At 36.2% G+C, this 17,437-nt stretch overlaps 1 protein-coding gene across 5 annotated transcripts in view; it reads right to left on the reverse strand.

The window, feature by feature from the left end:
• Window positions 1-241: 241 nt before the first annotated feature.
• The window catches only part of LOC142340263 (innexin unc-9-like), a 33,692-nt gene continuing 16,496 nt past the window's right edge, over window positions 242-17,437 (reverse strand). For all 5 annotated transcript variants that reach the window (XM_075390825.1, XM_075390826.1, XM_075390828.1 and 2 more), the window contains one exon: window positions 242-465. In XM_075390825.1, coding sequence (XP_075246940.1) covers window positions 257-465 — 209 coding nt within the window. In that variant the 3' untranslated portion in view covers window positions 242-256. The remainder of the gene's footprint in view (window positions 466-17,437) is intronic.

Raw genomic sequence — 17,437 nt, forward strand, 5'->3', positions numbered from 1 at the left:
TTAATAAATTGTTTATAATAAATTGTTTACTGGTGTCTTTACAGAATAAATAGACTTACACATGATCAATACATAAAAAATGAAAAAGGTGCACCAGAAAGATCGCCATTAGACCATAAGGTCCGTTTTCAGGCGTCTCATAGTCGGAAGAGAAATTTCATTATATTTATTCCAAAAGTTATTCAGTGGAGATCAAAATTAAAGTGATAGCGAGAGAAAAAATAAGGAAGGTTAGTATTAAAAAGATTTCAAATTTTTATTGAAGCAATTCATAACTGAATACGTACAGCTGTAGGTTTCCAGGCACAATTCTGAAGAAGTCGCACCAAGCCACAATTGGGAATCTGACTGGCTTGATCTCTGCTATGTGCCAGTGCATGTTCCTCTGGATTATGTCGATACCATACCAGATGTATCCCTCCCCAAACAGGGTAGACAGAAATGTTATCTGCAGGATTGGTAGCACTGAAAACAAAGTCTTTATCCCCTGGTTGCCCATCATACAAAATTCTAGCAATCATACTAAGTCGGTCATAATTGAATCTCTTATCCTACATGACACTTAAAACACTGACAAAATTCTTGTATAGTGTAATGTGAATGTACTTGAAATGAGTTTTCACCCCCTCTTTTTTTCCTGTACCTAACTCCAAGCCAGTATCAAAACTGGGCGTGCGTAAACTCAATTCTCAAGCAATGCAGAATCGTAGACTCAAAACAGTGAACTTGTGAGAATTCAACCACTGTTCCCAATGACCTTGGGAACTCAAGAAAAGCATGACATTTGCTGATGATTAAAACTACCGCCAAAAACCAGAGAGTTACTCTTTCCCAAAAACATCTGACAAGAAGTCGCAACCAAATATGAGCAACTAAAAGTCTAGAATATATGTTTCACTACATAAAATGGAGACCTACCTCCGTGATTAAGAAACATAGTCTACCTTCTGAAACGGAATTTTTTTTTAACAAAGAGGGTGACACCCCCCCCCCCCCCCCCCCCAAGACAAGAAACCGTGCCAAGGTCTACCTGACCACCAGTTACAACAAAAACAAACCTGACCACTCCAAGTGTCACAGCCTCAGAGGAAGAAACGGCTGCATCAAGAAAAGCCCCCAAGCGGCTGCATCAAGAAACCCCCCCCCCCCAAGACAAGAATCCGTGCCAAGGTCTACCTGACCACCAGTTACAACAAAAACAAACCTGACCACTCCAAGTGTCAGAGCGTCAGAGGAAGAAGCGGCTGCATCAAGAAAAGCCCCCAAGCGGCTGCATCAAGAAAACCCCCCAAGACAAGAATCCGTGCCAAGGTCTACCTGACCACCAGTTACAACAAAAACAAAACTGACCACTCCAAGTGTCAGAGCGTCAGAGGAAGAAGCGGCTGCATCAAGAAAAGCCCCCAAGCGGCTGCATCAGGAAAACCCCCCCAAGACAAGAATCCGTGCCAAGGTCTACCTGACCACCAGTTACAACAAAAACAAACCTGACCACTCCAAGTGTCAGAGCGTCAGAGGAAGAAGCGGCCGCATCAAGAAAAGCCCCCAAGCGGCTGCATCAAGAAAAGCCCCCAAGACGATTTCTTATCAAGGGTTCCAGACGTTACCCGATCAAGAAGGCCTGATTTTTTTTTTGGTTCCAGACGTCACCCGATCAAGAAGGCTTGACTTTTTTTGGTTGCAGACGTCACCAAAAGATGATAGCCCGAGGTCCCAGACGTCGCCTCAGAAGTCCCCGGTTAGACGTATCAAAAAAAAAATACTTGAATTTTTTTGCGACAAAAATCTCAAAAACATGAAAATTGTCCCCCAACGAGCTTTTGTCGATGCTTTATGAAAAAAATAGCCATGAGAAACCACATGTCAGCATTTAGCAGCAAAAAACACACAGATTGTACAAAAAAACGATATCGCGTTTTTTGCATCAGAAAAATTAAAAAACATTTTTCTGAATTTGTCGCAAAAAATCTACATAACAGTAAAATTAGTAGTTGAATAGAACACCTCAATTGGACCTTAAATTGACTTTTTTAAAGTCTAGTTGTTTATGTAAATTTTTTGCTCAAAAAACAAAAAATTTGCAAAAGTGCTTTTTGAGCGCCAAAAATCAAAAAAAGTTATTCCAACCTTTTAATGAAAACTTTTTAATAAATCCAAGAAAACTTAATGATTGGGCCCCCTTAGTTTGTTATTATACCAGTTTTAAAATTAGTTTATGGGTTTTGCATTTTAACAAAGAGGCAACTAGAATTTGGCAAAAATTGCATCTTTGACTTAAAAAATTCAAAAAATGTTTTCTTGACGTTATGATATAAACTATTAGTAGATCCAAGAAAACCTATTGATTGGGCCCTCTCAGTTTGTTATCATACCAGTTTTAAAATTAGTTTATGGGTTTTGCATTTTAACAAAGAGGCAACTAGAATTTGGCAAAAATTGCTTCTTTGACCTTAAAAATTCAAAAAATGTTTTCTTGACGTTATGATATAAACTATTAGTAGATCCAAGAAAATCTATTGCTGGCCCCCTCAGTTTGCTATAATTCGAGATTTAAAGTTAGTTTATCAATTTAACATTTTAGAAAAGAAGCAACTTTAATTTAGCAAAGTTTCATCTTTGACTTTAAAAATTCAAAAAAAGTTTTCTTGACGTTATGATATAAACTATTAGAAGATCCAAGAAAACCTATTGATTGCGCCCCCTCAGTTTGTTATTAACCAGTTTTAAAAATAGTTTATGGGTTTTGCATTTTAACAAACAGGCAACTAGAATTTGGCAAAAATTGCTTCTTTGACCTTAAAAATTCAAAAAAAGTTTTCCTGACGTTATGATATAAACTATTAGTAGATCCAAGAAAATCTACTGCTGGGCCCCTTCAGTTTGCTATAATTCGAGATTTAAAGTTTGTTTATCAATTTAACATTTTAGAAAAGAAGCAACTTTAATTTAGCAAAGTTTCATCTTTGACTTTAAAAATTTAAAAAAAGGTTTCTTAACGTTATGATATAAACTATTAGAAGATCCAAGAAAACCTATTGATTGGGCCCCCTCAGTTTGCTATGATTCGAGCATTAAAGTTAGTTTATCATTTTAACATTTTAGAAAAGAGGCAACTTGAATTTAGCAAAATTTCATCTTTGACTTTAAAAATTCAAAAACCGTTTTCTTGACGTTATGATATAAACTATTAGTAGATCCAAGAAAACCTATTGATTGGGCCCCTCAGATTGCTATAATACAAGTTTTAAAGTTAGTTTATGGACTTTGCCTTTTAGCAAAGAGACAACGAGACTTTGGCAAAAATTGCTTCTTTGACCTTAAAAATTCAAAAAAGGTTTTCTTGACGTTATGATACAAACAATTAGTAGATCCAAGAAAACCTATTGATTGGGCCCCCTCAATTTGTTATTATACCGGTTTTAAAATTAGTTGATGGGTTTTGCATTTTAACAAAGAGGCAACTAGAGTTTGGCAAAAATTGAATCTTTGACTTTAAAAATTCAAAAAACGTTTTCTTGACGTTATGATATAAACTATTAGTAGATCCAAGAAAACCTATTGATTGGGCCCCTCAGTTTGCTATAACACAAGTTTTAAAGTTAGTTTATGGACTTTGCCTTTTAGCAAAGAGACAACGAGAATTTGGCAAAAATTGCTTCTTTGACCTTAAAAATTCAAAAAATGTTTTCTTGACGTTATGATACAAACAATTAGTAGATCCAAGAAAACCTATTGATTGGGCCCCTCAGTTTGTTATGATTCGAGCATTAAAATTAGTTTATCAATTTAACTTTTAGAAAAGAGGCAACAAAAAATTGGCAAAATTGCTTCTTTCACTCAAAAAAAAAATTAAAAACGTTTTCCCAAAGTTTTGGTTAAAACATTTATTAGTCCCAGAAAACCTGTTGATCGCACCCCCTCAGTTTATTTCAAAACAAGCTGATAAATAAATTTTATCACTTTTGCAAAACTTTATTCTTAAGAAAACCAGACAATCACATTTTTGCTTTCAATTTGTGCATACTACTAGCCGCGCGCGTAGTTAATGAGGTAGTATGCACTGAAAACAACTTCAAGAAAAAAAAACAAAAAAGAGGAAAAACTAAGAACATTTTTCTCATTAGATCAAAAGCAAGAAAATCAAAAGCTCGAAATATTTCCCCACTTAAATTTGCTCACACAAATACTTCCTTGAGGATAACTCAAACGTCTCTTCCTTTTTTGTCCGCGGTCTCAGAAGTTGCCGAAAGAAGTCCCTTTGCCCCTCTTTTTGGTCTCAGTAGTCACCAGATAGAAGGAGAGAGTATTTTTGGTGTCAGTAGTTACCATAGTAGATGATCTTCAAAACTTAGTGTCAGCAGTCACAAGGGCGGAAGGAATTCTCAAAGTAAAGATTTCAAAAGTTTTGAAAAGAAAACAAGAAGCAAGCAGTTCAATTTAAGAGGAAAGAATTTCAAACGAGCCCCAGTACAAGTCGAGTTGTCTTGTCTGCTTGTCTGTAGCTCACGTTGCCTATTCGCACCGCAATAAAAAAACTTTAAACATTTTCAACACAGTTACTAAGCAGTAACAGCCTCTAAGCGTTTTGTCCTTTTTCAAAAAAGGTTTTGTACTTGTAAAAGATTGTAACAAAAAACTATTCAAGAGCCATACACTTATTATACTCATAAGGAAATCTTATTTTCCCCAAGTTTTAGCAATTATTTGGTCGTGTTTATTGAAATAACGAAACAAGCGCGCGCACACGTTTATTTTTCTTTTTTTTTAGATAAAACTAGCTAGATTTAGTATAAAAAAACAATAGGATTCTATTTTTCAGAAAAGCTGCGTCGTGTTTTAAAAACAAAAACTGGGGCTGATTAGCCTCACAGTGTCATAATTATTGTTTTTCGACTTTGAAATTTGCATCGCTCCGGTTTCGAAGCCGTTTTTTACCTGTTAGTACGAAAAAGACCAACAATATGACAAAGAAGAACAGTCAAAGTCGCCAGTACGCCTTAAACAAACTCAAAATTGCAGAGCTGAGTTTGAAAAGCAAGCTGGACCTCTTACAATCTGCAATTGATTAGCGAAAGAGTTTCAGATAACTCACCCTGCTCATCAATAAAGCAAAATCAAATGTTGACGAGCTGAAAACAACACTTGATGCCGTGTTAAAAGAAAGTCCGAACTCCAGCAGTACTTCATCTGTCATGGAACGATATTCAAACTTTCTGTCACGGCTAGAGAAATTTGAACACGAAATTGACAGTTTAGATGACGATGGACTACTCAGCCAATCTTCAACTAGGATACGCGATGATGTCAGTGTAACAGCTCATACGACTGCCAGATATCCAATCTCACGGAGATGCTCACCATCAATGAACGAGATTCCAGAAGCAAGCAACCCAGAACGTTCATCATTCTCCAACAAAACACCACCTCTCCCACCGAGACCGGAGAAACCCCCCCTGTTTTTCAAAGTTTTTAAATGGCAACGAGAATCCCCCTTCTATTGCAATGAGTACAACAAGTTTATTCAGACCAATTGACAGTTGATTCCAAAACAGAAGTAAAACACTCGGATAAAACTTTTGCGAAACCTGAGACGACAGTCGCAAAAACTCCCGATCGTTTTGCTCTCAGTGATACAACGTTATCTGCTGTTGATAATTTTACAGTCAACCAGCAGCAGTTTAAAGCAGACAATGATTCAATCCAGCCACTCAGTTTTGTTAGCACGCAAAATAACTTTCAAAACGGTTTTCCTCAGGAAAACCTTAATAATCAATTACAGTCAAAAAATATGTTATCGTAATTTTCTCGAGATATCGCCGAGGAACGGTTTCAGACGCAAACGTTTGAACCAAAGAGCATGGGTTGTTCCCAATTCCAAGGAACACATAATCCCCGCTTGATGAATCCCAGTTTTGTCAAATATTACAGTCAAGAAAAAGCACAGAATCTAAATTTTGATCCGCAACAGACAAAACAACCAATTGAACTGAGTAACACAATGACAAACTTTAATCAGTTTTACGAAAATTTCTGCCAAAACGCAATCAATTTTCAAACATCTAACATATTTTCTTTACCATGGCATAAAAGACAGGAATCGAAAAACACAGAGAATAAAAATTTACCTGGAAACTTCACTCAACCTTAGCCACAGTCACAAGTCAATACCGTAGGCATTGAGCCTGTCAACCCATTCGGTGTTCAACAAACCGCCTGTTCAAAAACAATAACTGAAAGTGTTCCAATTCTTCGTTCAATCTCAACGTTTCCCCCACATGCACTGCCTTCAGTAGAGCAAAATCCCCAGCCACAATTAGCACATTCACATCAATTTTCCAGCGTATTGAATCCAATATCAAATGAAAGGTTCAAAAACCCTTCATTTGAAATCAATTCTTTACCGTGGACCTCAAACACAGCTCCATATTGCCAGAATTCAACAAGTAAGCACTCAATAAAGTTACCACCTCTTACAATTCAAAACTTTAATGGCAACCCATTGAAGTACCACGAAAGGATAAATAACTTTTTTTGCCTCGTACATAACAACACCAGTATCACCGACACACACCGTATCACCTATTTGCAAAATGCAGCTACTGGCAAAGCAAAAGATGTTATCCAAGCTTATTCGTGTGATCCTGCTTGTTATAGCACAGCTTTAAACGAACTAATGTCAAATTTTGGTGATCCTACAATAGTGGTGAACGCCTTCATAAATCAATTGGAAAACTGGAAATCAACTAATAACTATAACAAGCAAAATTTTGTGGCCTTTGCTTTGTTCTTGAAACGTTTAGTGCAAGCTTTCCAATACCTGGGATACACAGCGGACCTACAGAGCTCAACAATTATGAAGAAAGCTAAAGAAAAAGTCCCGCATAACATCCTCCTACATCAATCCCAACACCAGCTACTTTAGTTGAATTCAGAAATGGTTAGAAATTCAAGCACATGTGTACGATAAGATAAACCGCGAAAACTTCCAGCAAAATAACCTTCGTATAAACAACTTTAGTATCTCTGGAAATTTGAACAACAGCGTTAATCACTCAAGAAATTTAAGTACCCAAAATTTAGGTTTTCCAGCACAGCCGACTAGCCTAAATCAGTCAACAGCAATAAACAGTAGCGGTAATGTGAAACCACCTAGCGCTCCACCATTTCCACCCCTAAACAACTCATATCAACCAAAGCGTTCTTGCGAAAAATGTCGAGGAAATCATATACTAGCGACCTGTCCCAATTACCAACAATGCAGCCCAAACCAGCGATTTGACATTGTAAGCAAGAGCAATCTTTGCTCGAACTGTTTGAGCAATAAACACAAGAAGCAAAACTGCCCATCAACAAAACGCTGCCAAACATGCAGCGGATACCACCACACAACACTGCATGACCCTGCTAAAATTATCAAGCGTCCACCAGCTGCTTTTGCCACCAGCAATTCCACAGGTACAAGTGTTACCAACCAAGCAAATCAGCTTGTCAAACAGCAATGTGAACCAGGAAGTAACAACAACGCAAGCGCCTCCAAATCCCCATCCAAATCACAACAGAGCCACTCAGGACAGTCTTTTGCAAACAAAAATCAGAATCAATTTCAGCGCGCTAATTTGAACAATGCCAACCAAAGTTTTAGCGTGAATCATCTACAGTCTACACGAAAAGAATGGTTCGAACAACTTCAACTTATCCCAGTATCTTTTCTAAACGGCAAAAAAAGGTTTCGATACGTACGCTCTGATCGATCCAGGAAGCCAATTTACTTTCATACTTGACAAAATCACAGAGTTCCTTGCTCTTCCATGCGAAGATCAAGAAGCAACTACGCTTCAGTATCTTAACACAGAGCATGATATGCCACTTTCAAAAATTTCTGAACAAGTGACAGTTGCATCCTACGAAAATTTGGATCAAAAGTTTCAAATGACAACCACTTATAGCACTCCTTGTTTAAATGTAGCACCAGCTAATACATTTGAACTCAACCAACTTTGCGATGCATTCAAAGAACTCCGTCACATTCACTTCCCAGAAATAGCTGAAGGCAAAATCGGTGCCCTTTTGGGAATAAACACTTTTGCTTTCGCACATCCAGTTGAAGTCATCCCGGCAACTAAAAACCAGCCTTTCGGCGTAAAGACGAGGCTTGGATGGACCCTAGCTGGAGAGTATGAAAGAGTGCAAAAGCAACCCAAACAACGATCTCACCAGCAGAAACAGTACGTGTACCACGTATCACGAAGAAGCTCCGACGATCAGCCTCTTTATGAATTGCTTGAGCAATTCTGGAAAATTGAAGCTGAAGGAACTCAACCCGAGCCTGAATCTAAAAATCCCGTTGACAAGGAAGCCCTTGATATATTGAACAAAACAATCAGCTACAATGGTGAGATGTACGAAATTGGACTGCCTTGGAAAAAACCATTGAGAATTGAAAATAATTATTTTGCAGCTCTCAGCCAGCTGAAAAGCCTTCAGAAGCGACTCAGTAATGACCTCCAATTGAAAGAGTTGTATGAGCAAACTCTCACAACAGATCTTCAAAAATTTTATGTCAAGCCAGTTGAAATGCAGCAGCCAGAACCCGAGAAAATTTGGTATTTGCTCATCACCCAGTGATTAATCCAAACAAGCCCGGAATAGTGCGCAGAGTAGCAAATGCTGCGGCCAAGTTTAGAGGACAATCTTTGAACTCCAATTTGATCACAGGACCAGATTTGCTGAACAACTCGGTAGGAATTCTTCTGAGATTTCGTGAAAACCCAGTTGCCATTCTCTCTGATATCGAAGGCATGTTCATGCAGATAGCAATAAGGCGTGAGGACCAATCTGCACAACGCTTTCTCTGGCCCAATGAAGAGATGGTTAACCAATACCAGTTCACCAGATTATTTTTTGGAGCAACCTGCTCCCCATTTTGTGCAATTGTCGTTCTGAACCGTTGAGCAGAAGATAATGCAATTGAATTTCCAAAAGCAGTTAATGCAATAAAGAACCATTTTTATATGGACGACTATATCCATTCTTTGCCATCTATAGAAGAAGCAATTGACACCATTAACCAAACTAAAGATAGCCTTCATAAAAGTGGCTTTCGCTTGACAAAATTTTTGTCAAACAAACATGAAGCCCTAAGGTTCATTGAGCAAGAAGATCGAGATGAACTGAAAGAGATCAATAGAGTCCTCGGTCAGAAACGGAATACAAGAACTGACTGTTTTCTAATGAAGACATTAGAACATTTTCCCCGAAATGCAAGTGAGTATACACAAAGGAAAATGTTCAGCTTAGTATCAACAATTTTCGATCCCCTAGGAATTTTGCCCCCGCTCACAATTAGAATCAAAATGCTCTTACAACAAGTTTGGAAGCTAGGTAAGAAGTGGGATGAACCACTTCCCGCAGAACTTCATTCCAACTTACAAAAAGTGCTCGATAGTTACTTTGCAATGCCTGATATCGAAATCCCCAGATGGTTGAACTCCTCAACGAATCAGGAAAATAATCACCAGCTCCATGTCTTTGTTGACGCCTCAACCGTTGCATTGTCAGCAGTTGCTTACATTCGCACCCAAAAACAGGATGAAATCTTTCAAACATATTTTCTGCTTGGAAAATGCAAAGTTGCACCAATAAAACAAATTAGTGTGCCAAAATTAGAACTCGAAGCAGCCGTTTTAGGTACACGCCTCCGCACACTGATACAAACTGAAATGACATTAAAATTTGAAAAAGTCTACTTGTGGACTGATAGTCGTGTTGTCTTAGATTGGATCAGTTCAACTAAGAAACAAAACGTTTTCTTCTCAAATCGACTTGAAGAAATTAAGAAAACAACTAAAACTGATGAGTGATGTCCCAACTAATTTTAATCCAGCCGACCATGGAACGCGTGGCTTTGAGCCATCAGAAGTCCCCCCGAAATGGCTTACAGCACCTCAATTTTTGCAAAACACTGAAAGTTCTTGGAAAGATTTGAAAAAGATTTCAACCGTAGGTTCCGTAACCAGAAATACAAAAACACCAATCAAACCTGTTCTAGACCCAAACCGCTTTTCAACATGGAATAAGCTACTTTTAACCCTCGCAACTGTCTTCAATTTAATTTACAGAGCTAAGAAGAATCGTTCCGACAAAAGCCAATACACAAAAGATGATGTTTGTTTATCTCAGCATTTTCTGCTGAAGTTGTCTCAAAACAATACTTTTTCCTCAACAATCAACGCACTAAAAAGAACACAAAAATTAGACGCCAAGAGCAAACTGAGAATCTTAAATCCAATAATTGACCAAAACGGACTCCTACGATTTAGTGGCCGTCTCCTATTTGCTCCAACAGAATTGGAGATCGAAAAATGTCCAATAATCTTGGACGCAAAGGAAAAGATTGCGAGACTATACCTTGAACAAGTACACAGAATTTGTGCTCATCAAGCAACAGAACCGGTCAAAGCATTCGTACAACAACGCTACTACGTCATTGGACTTCGAAAAACACAACTTTCAATAAAATACCGATGTTTTCTGTGTCGCCATTTTGACACTCAAAATATACAACCAATAATGGCCCCACTTCCTGCTTCCCGCTTCCCCGCAGAAAAACCAAATTTCCGTTTGCCAACACAGGACTGGACTTTTAAGGCCCGTTTTATATTGAGGACAAACAAAGCAAAATAGAGAAACATTATGGACTTATTTTTACATGCCTCGTTACGCGAGCAGTCCATTTAGAAACATGTCCAGATTTAAATACAGACACCTTCCTCAATGCATATCGACGATTCACCTGCCGAAGATGCCAACCTATTTTATTGTACAGCGATAATGGAAAAACATTTATTGGCGCCTCCGAAGAGCTGAAGAAGTCGGTTAATGCTTTAGACAAAGACAAGATTTATAAAGCCCTAGCCGCAGTCAAAACTACATGGAAATTTAACCCACCATACGGCCCTCATTTCGGTGGCGTGTGGGAGCGATTGATTCAGAAAGCCAAAAGGACACTCTTAATCATTCTAGGATCTAAGCGTCTCTCCTTCGACATCTTTGAGACAATAATGGTAGAAGTCGAAGCAATCCTGAATTCCAGACCCCTCACAAACGTTGCTGATCAGCCTGAAAACGAAGAACCACTCACTCCTAACCATTTCCTCATTCAACGCCCTTACAGTTCCTTGCCACCCGGAAACTTTGGAGACCAACAGCCAGCTAGTTTCAAGAACTGGAAGCACGTGCAGCAGTTGATGAACCACGTGTGGCGGCGTTTGATTAAGGAGTACCTGCCGACATTACTCAAGAGACGTAAATGGACAGACAACAACCAGCCTCCTCTGAAATTAGGAGATGTTGTGTGGGTACTCAAGGACTTGATGCCGAGAGGAATCTGGCCCCTTGGAAGAGTTGTGAAAACATCCCCTGGACGAGACGGCGAAGTACGAGTTGCCAAAGTAAAAACGGCTTACGGCTCGTTCATGCGTCCTGTCGCCGGCCTCGCACGGGTTTTTTCTCCGTAGTTTTTTAATTCAAATTTTTCGCTTCGGTCTTAGGCAACATGAGCTACATCCACCCCCTTTGATGTTATTGCCCTTACAGTATTTTCATTCCAATTATATAGGTTCAAGGATATCGGATCAAACGACAATCAAGATGATCTCCAACCCCTGCCCTCCTTCTTGGAGCATGTTCCCAATGACCTTTGGAACTCAAGAAAAGCATGACATTTGCTGATGATTAAAACTACCGCCAAAAACCAGAGAGTTACTCTTTCCCAAAAACATCTGACAAGAAGTCGCAACCAAATATGAGCAACTAAAAGTCTAGAATATATGTTTCACTACAACCACCGATCTCTAGACAGTTATGTGTATAGTAAGTACCATAAAGTTGCAACGCAAGCGAAAGTTCGAAAAGCTCGGGGCATGCAAATGGACAGTGTTTTGCTAGATATCTGCATGTTATGAAATTGAACTTTGACCTTTGGAACGTTCAATAGCGTTGCAATTTTATCGGACTGACTATATATCGAAGCATCAGCAGTGAAGAATATATTATATAGTACAGAGTATATGATATATAAATATGCACATACAAACTACGTGCTATAAACTATGAATTACATGCTAACCTAGTGAAGGGTTAATTTAAAACTTGCAAGAATCTTGCAAGCTGATTCGAAACTTGCAAGATTCTTGTAAGAAACTTGCAAGATCAATCAAGGCAAAAAAATAAATCAGTTTATAACAATTGTAGACTTTTAAACAATGAAACTTATACTATTGTTGTAGAAAACACCCTTGAAGCAAATTATTGTTGATTTAAAAAGTTACAAAACCAATATTCATGGGAAAAAATTAGCCCGGACTCAAAATCTTGCTAGAAATTTGCAAGCTTTTAAATTCTGAGTTTTTAAATTTATATGTCGTAGCTAAAACAAACTGAAAACCAAATAAATTGAATTTTACAAAAAAAATGATCAGCAGAACTAATTCTAATGGTTTTTTCCAAAATCCCTTTTGTTGGAGCTGAGCTTAAGGAATACTGTGCGAGAAAACTGTGAAAACTGTGAAGCCAGCGAGAAAACTGTGTATAGCAAATCAGAAACAGCCGCGTATGCCTGTTGTCTTGTCAGCCTAGCAACTCGAGCTAGCAAATAAACTCAGCAAAAAAATTGTTGAAATAATATAGTCTTGAGCAGCATATTTGTTACTGCGTCTTGCTAAAACCAAACCCTTGAGCAGTATATTTGTTAAAATTAAACTGTGTTTTGATAACAAAAATTTGTTTTGAGCAATATTATATCAAATATTGTGTCTTGTATCGAAAAGGTCTCGAGCAGTGAATTCAATTTTCTGTGTCCTGATTTCCAGTTTTCAACTCGTGAGTACTCTGCGAAAATCGCAACACACACACACACACGTAGGATTAAGTTAGAAACCAATTTTCATAACACTTCTTAGGCATATATTTTTGCCTTAGATTTGTTTCATCAAAACGATTGAACTGGTAAATATATAGAGATCCCGTATTGTGTGATCTGTGGACCCAGTTCAATTGATAGAAAATCCTAAACTAAGTAAGTGAAATTAGTTAATGCAACGGTAAGTACAGCAGAGCGGATATACAGTTACAAAAGCGAACTGCATAAACGAAGTATCCGGACAGATTTTGTAACCACTCAGAACGAACTGGGCAGTGTAACACTTTCTTTATGAAACACAACGAGAGCAGCCGTTACACCTTTTGAATGTAATTTATTGCAAAAATCTTGCAAGTTTTTGGGAGGATTATGAATTCAAATACAATTTTCCAACAAACAAATAGAAACCTCTCAAGCCTATCCAGATCCTTCTCTTTAGTTTCAATTTATCTAATAGACGACGAAAATAAGCACTTTCAAATTTTTTCCTCTCATTTTTTATCAAACGAATTGTTTATATAGAAACCAACCGAGCGGCGTTTTTGTTTTTATACTCGAAGCAACGGCTGATTTTCACAAAAAACAGATATATGTTACCTCTTCTGTTTGTAGAAACATATTAAATTCATTTTCAATTTTAGAAAAGGAATTCATAGGTGACAGATGATAAAATGTTTACTGTAAAAAGTTGATAAATTGTTTACAGATCATGGGTTTACTGTAAAAAAAAACTTATACTCAGAGTTAAATTAACTTAAGACATCACTTAATCATCTGTGGAACATATTCAAACAAAAAAATACAATAAAGAAAATCAAACTCCCTAGAACATAGTACATATTTTTATTAACAATTTCTCATGTGAGGTATTTCAGCCTAACAAAGAGAGGAAATTTCATTTAAACAGAAAATTTTCTAATGGAAAAATGTATTCCTACAAAAAATTTGTATCAGGTTTACAGACACCATTATTGAGAGCAGGCTATACGGTTAATGACCGCTAATCTGAGAACCATTGATGAGAAATACCCCAAAAATAAGTTTTCGTTTATAATCTTCAAACGGTTTTGAGTTTCGAACTTCAGATCTCTACTCAGTGCACCAATAACTTGTCAAATATTGATAAAATTATAAAAGTGGGAAAACTTAGATAGAAAATTAGATTACTGAGAAAATTTTGATAACTTTTATCAGCATCATAGAGAAAAATTTGTAAATTTACGTTAGTTTTATTGGCATTCGGCATCTAATTGGAAAGTTGAGGAGCAAATGAGTGACAAAAAAATAAGAGCCAGTTTCTTTCCAGATAACATCAAAAATGGCTCAATCGGAGTTCTGGTTCTATCTTCGCAGCAACGGCTAATTTTCACAGAAAACTATATATATGTGATCTCTTGTATTTGTACCAGGTTCAGTTTTAGAAAAGGCATTCCCATATAACCGATGATAAAATGTTAACGATAATTTGTAAGTGCAGATAATGTTTTTATAAGAACAATGCTTAAACCTTTGAAATATGGAAACAAAAAACTAATCAGAAGAAAACATTTGAACTGAAAAATAATTTTTTGTCAGAAGCATTTGAGTTTTAAATACCTACATTTCGACAGATGAGTGAAACAATTTCCGGAAAAATTGTCTAACTCTCTAAAAAACAGTTGTTCTTTCTTTACAAACAAAGTTTTTTTATGCCGACTTCTTTATAGAAGCGGCGAAGCTGTAAGCTGAGCTTTGCTATATCGCGGTGATATTGTTGTCTGCTTTTGTTGGCAAATGACGCTCTTTGTCCTCTTAGATTTTTTCAGGCCATAATCGTCATGCGAGAAATGTTGCTGCTTCTTTTGTTTCCTAATGTGAATGATGGCATTTCTTAAACTAATTATTGGTGAATTTCAAGCTGAACTGTGTGATAATTTTCTATCATGACTGACATTTTCACACTTTTAATGACTTCTAAATTCACTAAAATCACTTCAATTCTCTCCAACACATTTAGAGAGCAAAATAGGACTCCTGCATAATAATCAAAGTTAAAAATTAAATATGGCGACGAAAATCCAATAAAAGTTTAAAATTTTCTTTGAAAAAAAATTAGGTTGAAAAAATTTTCAAAAAAGTCTGCAACTAAAGGAAATCAACGCAATATGTATGTTACTATCTACATTTTACATCACCTAAGTCTGTTTCGCAGCTATTTTGGCAATCTCCAGTCTATGTGAGAAAAAAATATGCAACGGGTAATTTGAAAAATGAATCAAAACTTAGCTAGCAAGAAACCCGCAAATTTTCTCAATTGTTTAAAATTGAAAGTAACATCTTTGCCAACGATTGCGATGTCTTTAGTGTAAAAACAAAACTTAGACTTAGAGTTACAGTGTTTTAAGAGACATCACTTGATAATTTTTAGAAGATATTCAAACAAATATGAACAAAAAAGAACTTAAACTCTTTAGAACATAGTAAAAATTTTTATTAACAATTTTTCAAAAATAGAAACAAAAAAACTAATAAAAGAGAGAAAATTTGTCGTGAAAAGTAGTTTTTGTAAGAAGCAATTGAATTTTAAAGATCTTCATTTCAACAGATGGGTGATGCAACTTCCGAACAAATGTTCTGTCTCAAAAAAAATTGCTCTTCCTTTACGAAGAAATTTTGGTTTATCTTTCGATTCCTGTAAATCCTGCAAATCTCTAGATCACTGCATGCCGACGTCTTTATTATGGCTGCGAAGTTATAAGTTGAGTTTTGCCATATCGCGGTGATCTAGTTCTTTATCGATCTTTCTCCTTTTAGATTGTTTCAAGCCACAAACTTCAAACAGTAACTTCTGTCGATTTTTTTGTGCTGCTGATTCTTTAAGGTCTTTTATGTAAATAACGGCATTTCCTAAAACTAAATGTTGATGAATTTTAAGTTGAATCATTTACAATTGAACCGTGGCCAAGTTCACTCTTTAAATGAATTCCATATTTTTAAGATTGATTCAATTCACTCTAACACATAAAACCACTATAGGAGTCCTGCATAATGACCAATGTCAATAATAAAACATAGCGAACAAAATCCAAGAAAAGGTTGAAATTTTTTTTGAAATTAAAACATTAGGTTTAAAAAGTTTTTGGTTTTCAAATGGGCTTCAGTTAAATCAAGTCAACTCATTATATATGTAACTGTCTATATTTTACATCACCCAAGTCTGTTTTATAGCTATTTCGGCAATCACCGGATATGTGGGAGAAAATTATGCAGCGGGTACTTTGAGAAATGATTGAAATTAAAATAAAAATAGACCAGCATGTGTTCTCAAATGTTTAAAATCAAATGTGACATTTTTGCCCACAATTCCGATGTGTTTACTGTACAAACAACTTTTAGACTAAGAGTTAAATTGTTTTAAGATACATCACTTAATCATTTGTGCAACATATTCAAACAAAAATGTAAAATAAAAACTCCTTAGAACAAAGTACAAATTGTTTTAACAATTTCTCTTTCAGGTTTGATTTCAGTGTTAAAAAATAAAGAACTTTTTTTAAAACAGGATCTTTTCTAATGAAATGATGTATTCCTACAAAATATTTACATCATAATTAAAAACAACATTATTGAGGGAAGGCTATATGGTAACTGATCACTAATCTGAGAACAATTAATCAGAAATACTCAAAAAAAGAGTTTTCGCTTATACTCTTCAAACAGTGTAGACTTGCGAATTTCAAATCTCTAAAACCTCGATGCACTTATAATTTATCAAAGTTTGCTAACATTAAGGATCTGGAAAATATAGATAGCAAGTTAGCTTTTTGAGAAAATTTTGATAACTTTATTTAGCATCATAGGAGAAAAAATATTGCACTAGGTTTATTGGCATTTGGCTTTTAATTGAAAAGTTGAGCAAAAGAGTGAGAAAAAATAAATGCAAGTTTTCTTTCCTAGATTACATAAAAAATATTTTCAGGTATCAAAAATGAACAGTTGCAAGCTCCTTAGGGTTAAATTTCTCGCTAGGTAATTTTCACTGGCTTTCATCAATATCAAATGATAAATTCATAAGTTAGTTTTGAAACTTTTCACTTTTAAAGCTAAATGAAAAATTGTTTGGGACGCATTGAGAAGAGGTAAAATTTCTTGCAAAAATTTATAATTCTAGCAAAAGTGTGATTGCTTTTAAGCTTTATGAAGGGGAAAATTGATACATTCTGTGCCTATCAAGACTCAAGCACAATACGTAATAGCCTTTGCAGAACCCTAAAAATAGGGCCAAAAAAATTACTTCCAACGCATCTTTCAAATAAATGAAAAATGGCAAGAAAACGAAATTGATGAATAGCAATTATTTTAAATTAAGCTGATCACTTTTGCTTGTTGTTCTTCTTGGCTTTTCGGGGTTATCATGAAGTAGCACAATTTATAAACACAATTGTTCACAACTTTTTAGGGTTTTTGTTTCCAGGCATGAAATACTTCATTAAAAACAATTTGTTGATCTAAGCAGGTCAATTATCCAGGTGCAATCAA

Source organism: Convolutriloba macropyga, chromosome 5 (assembly GCF_964194025.1).
Source record: "Convolutriloba macropyga chromosome 5, txConMacr16.3, whole genome shotgun sequence".
Taxonomy (NCBI): Eukaryota; Metazoa; Xenacoelomorpha; order Acoela; family Convolutidae; genus Convolutriloba; species Convolutriloba macropyga.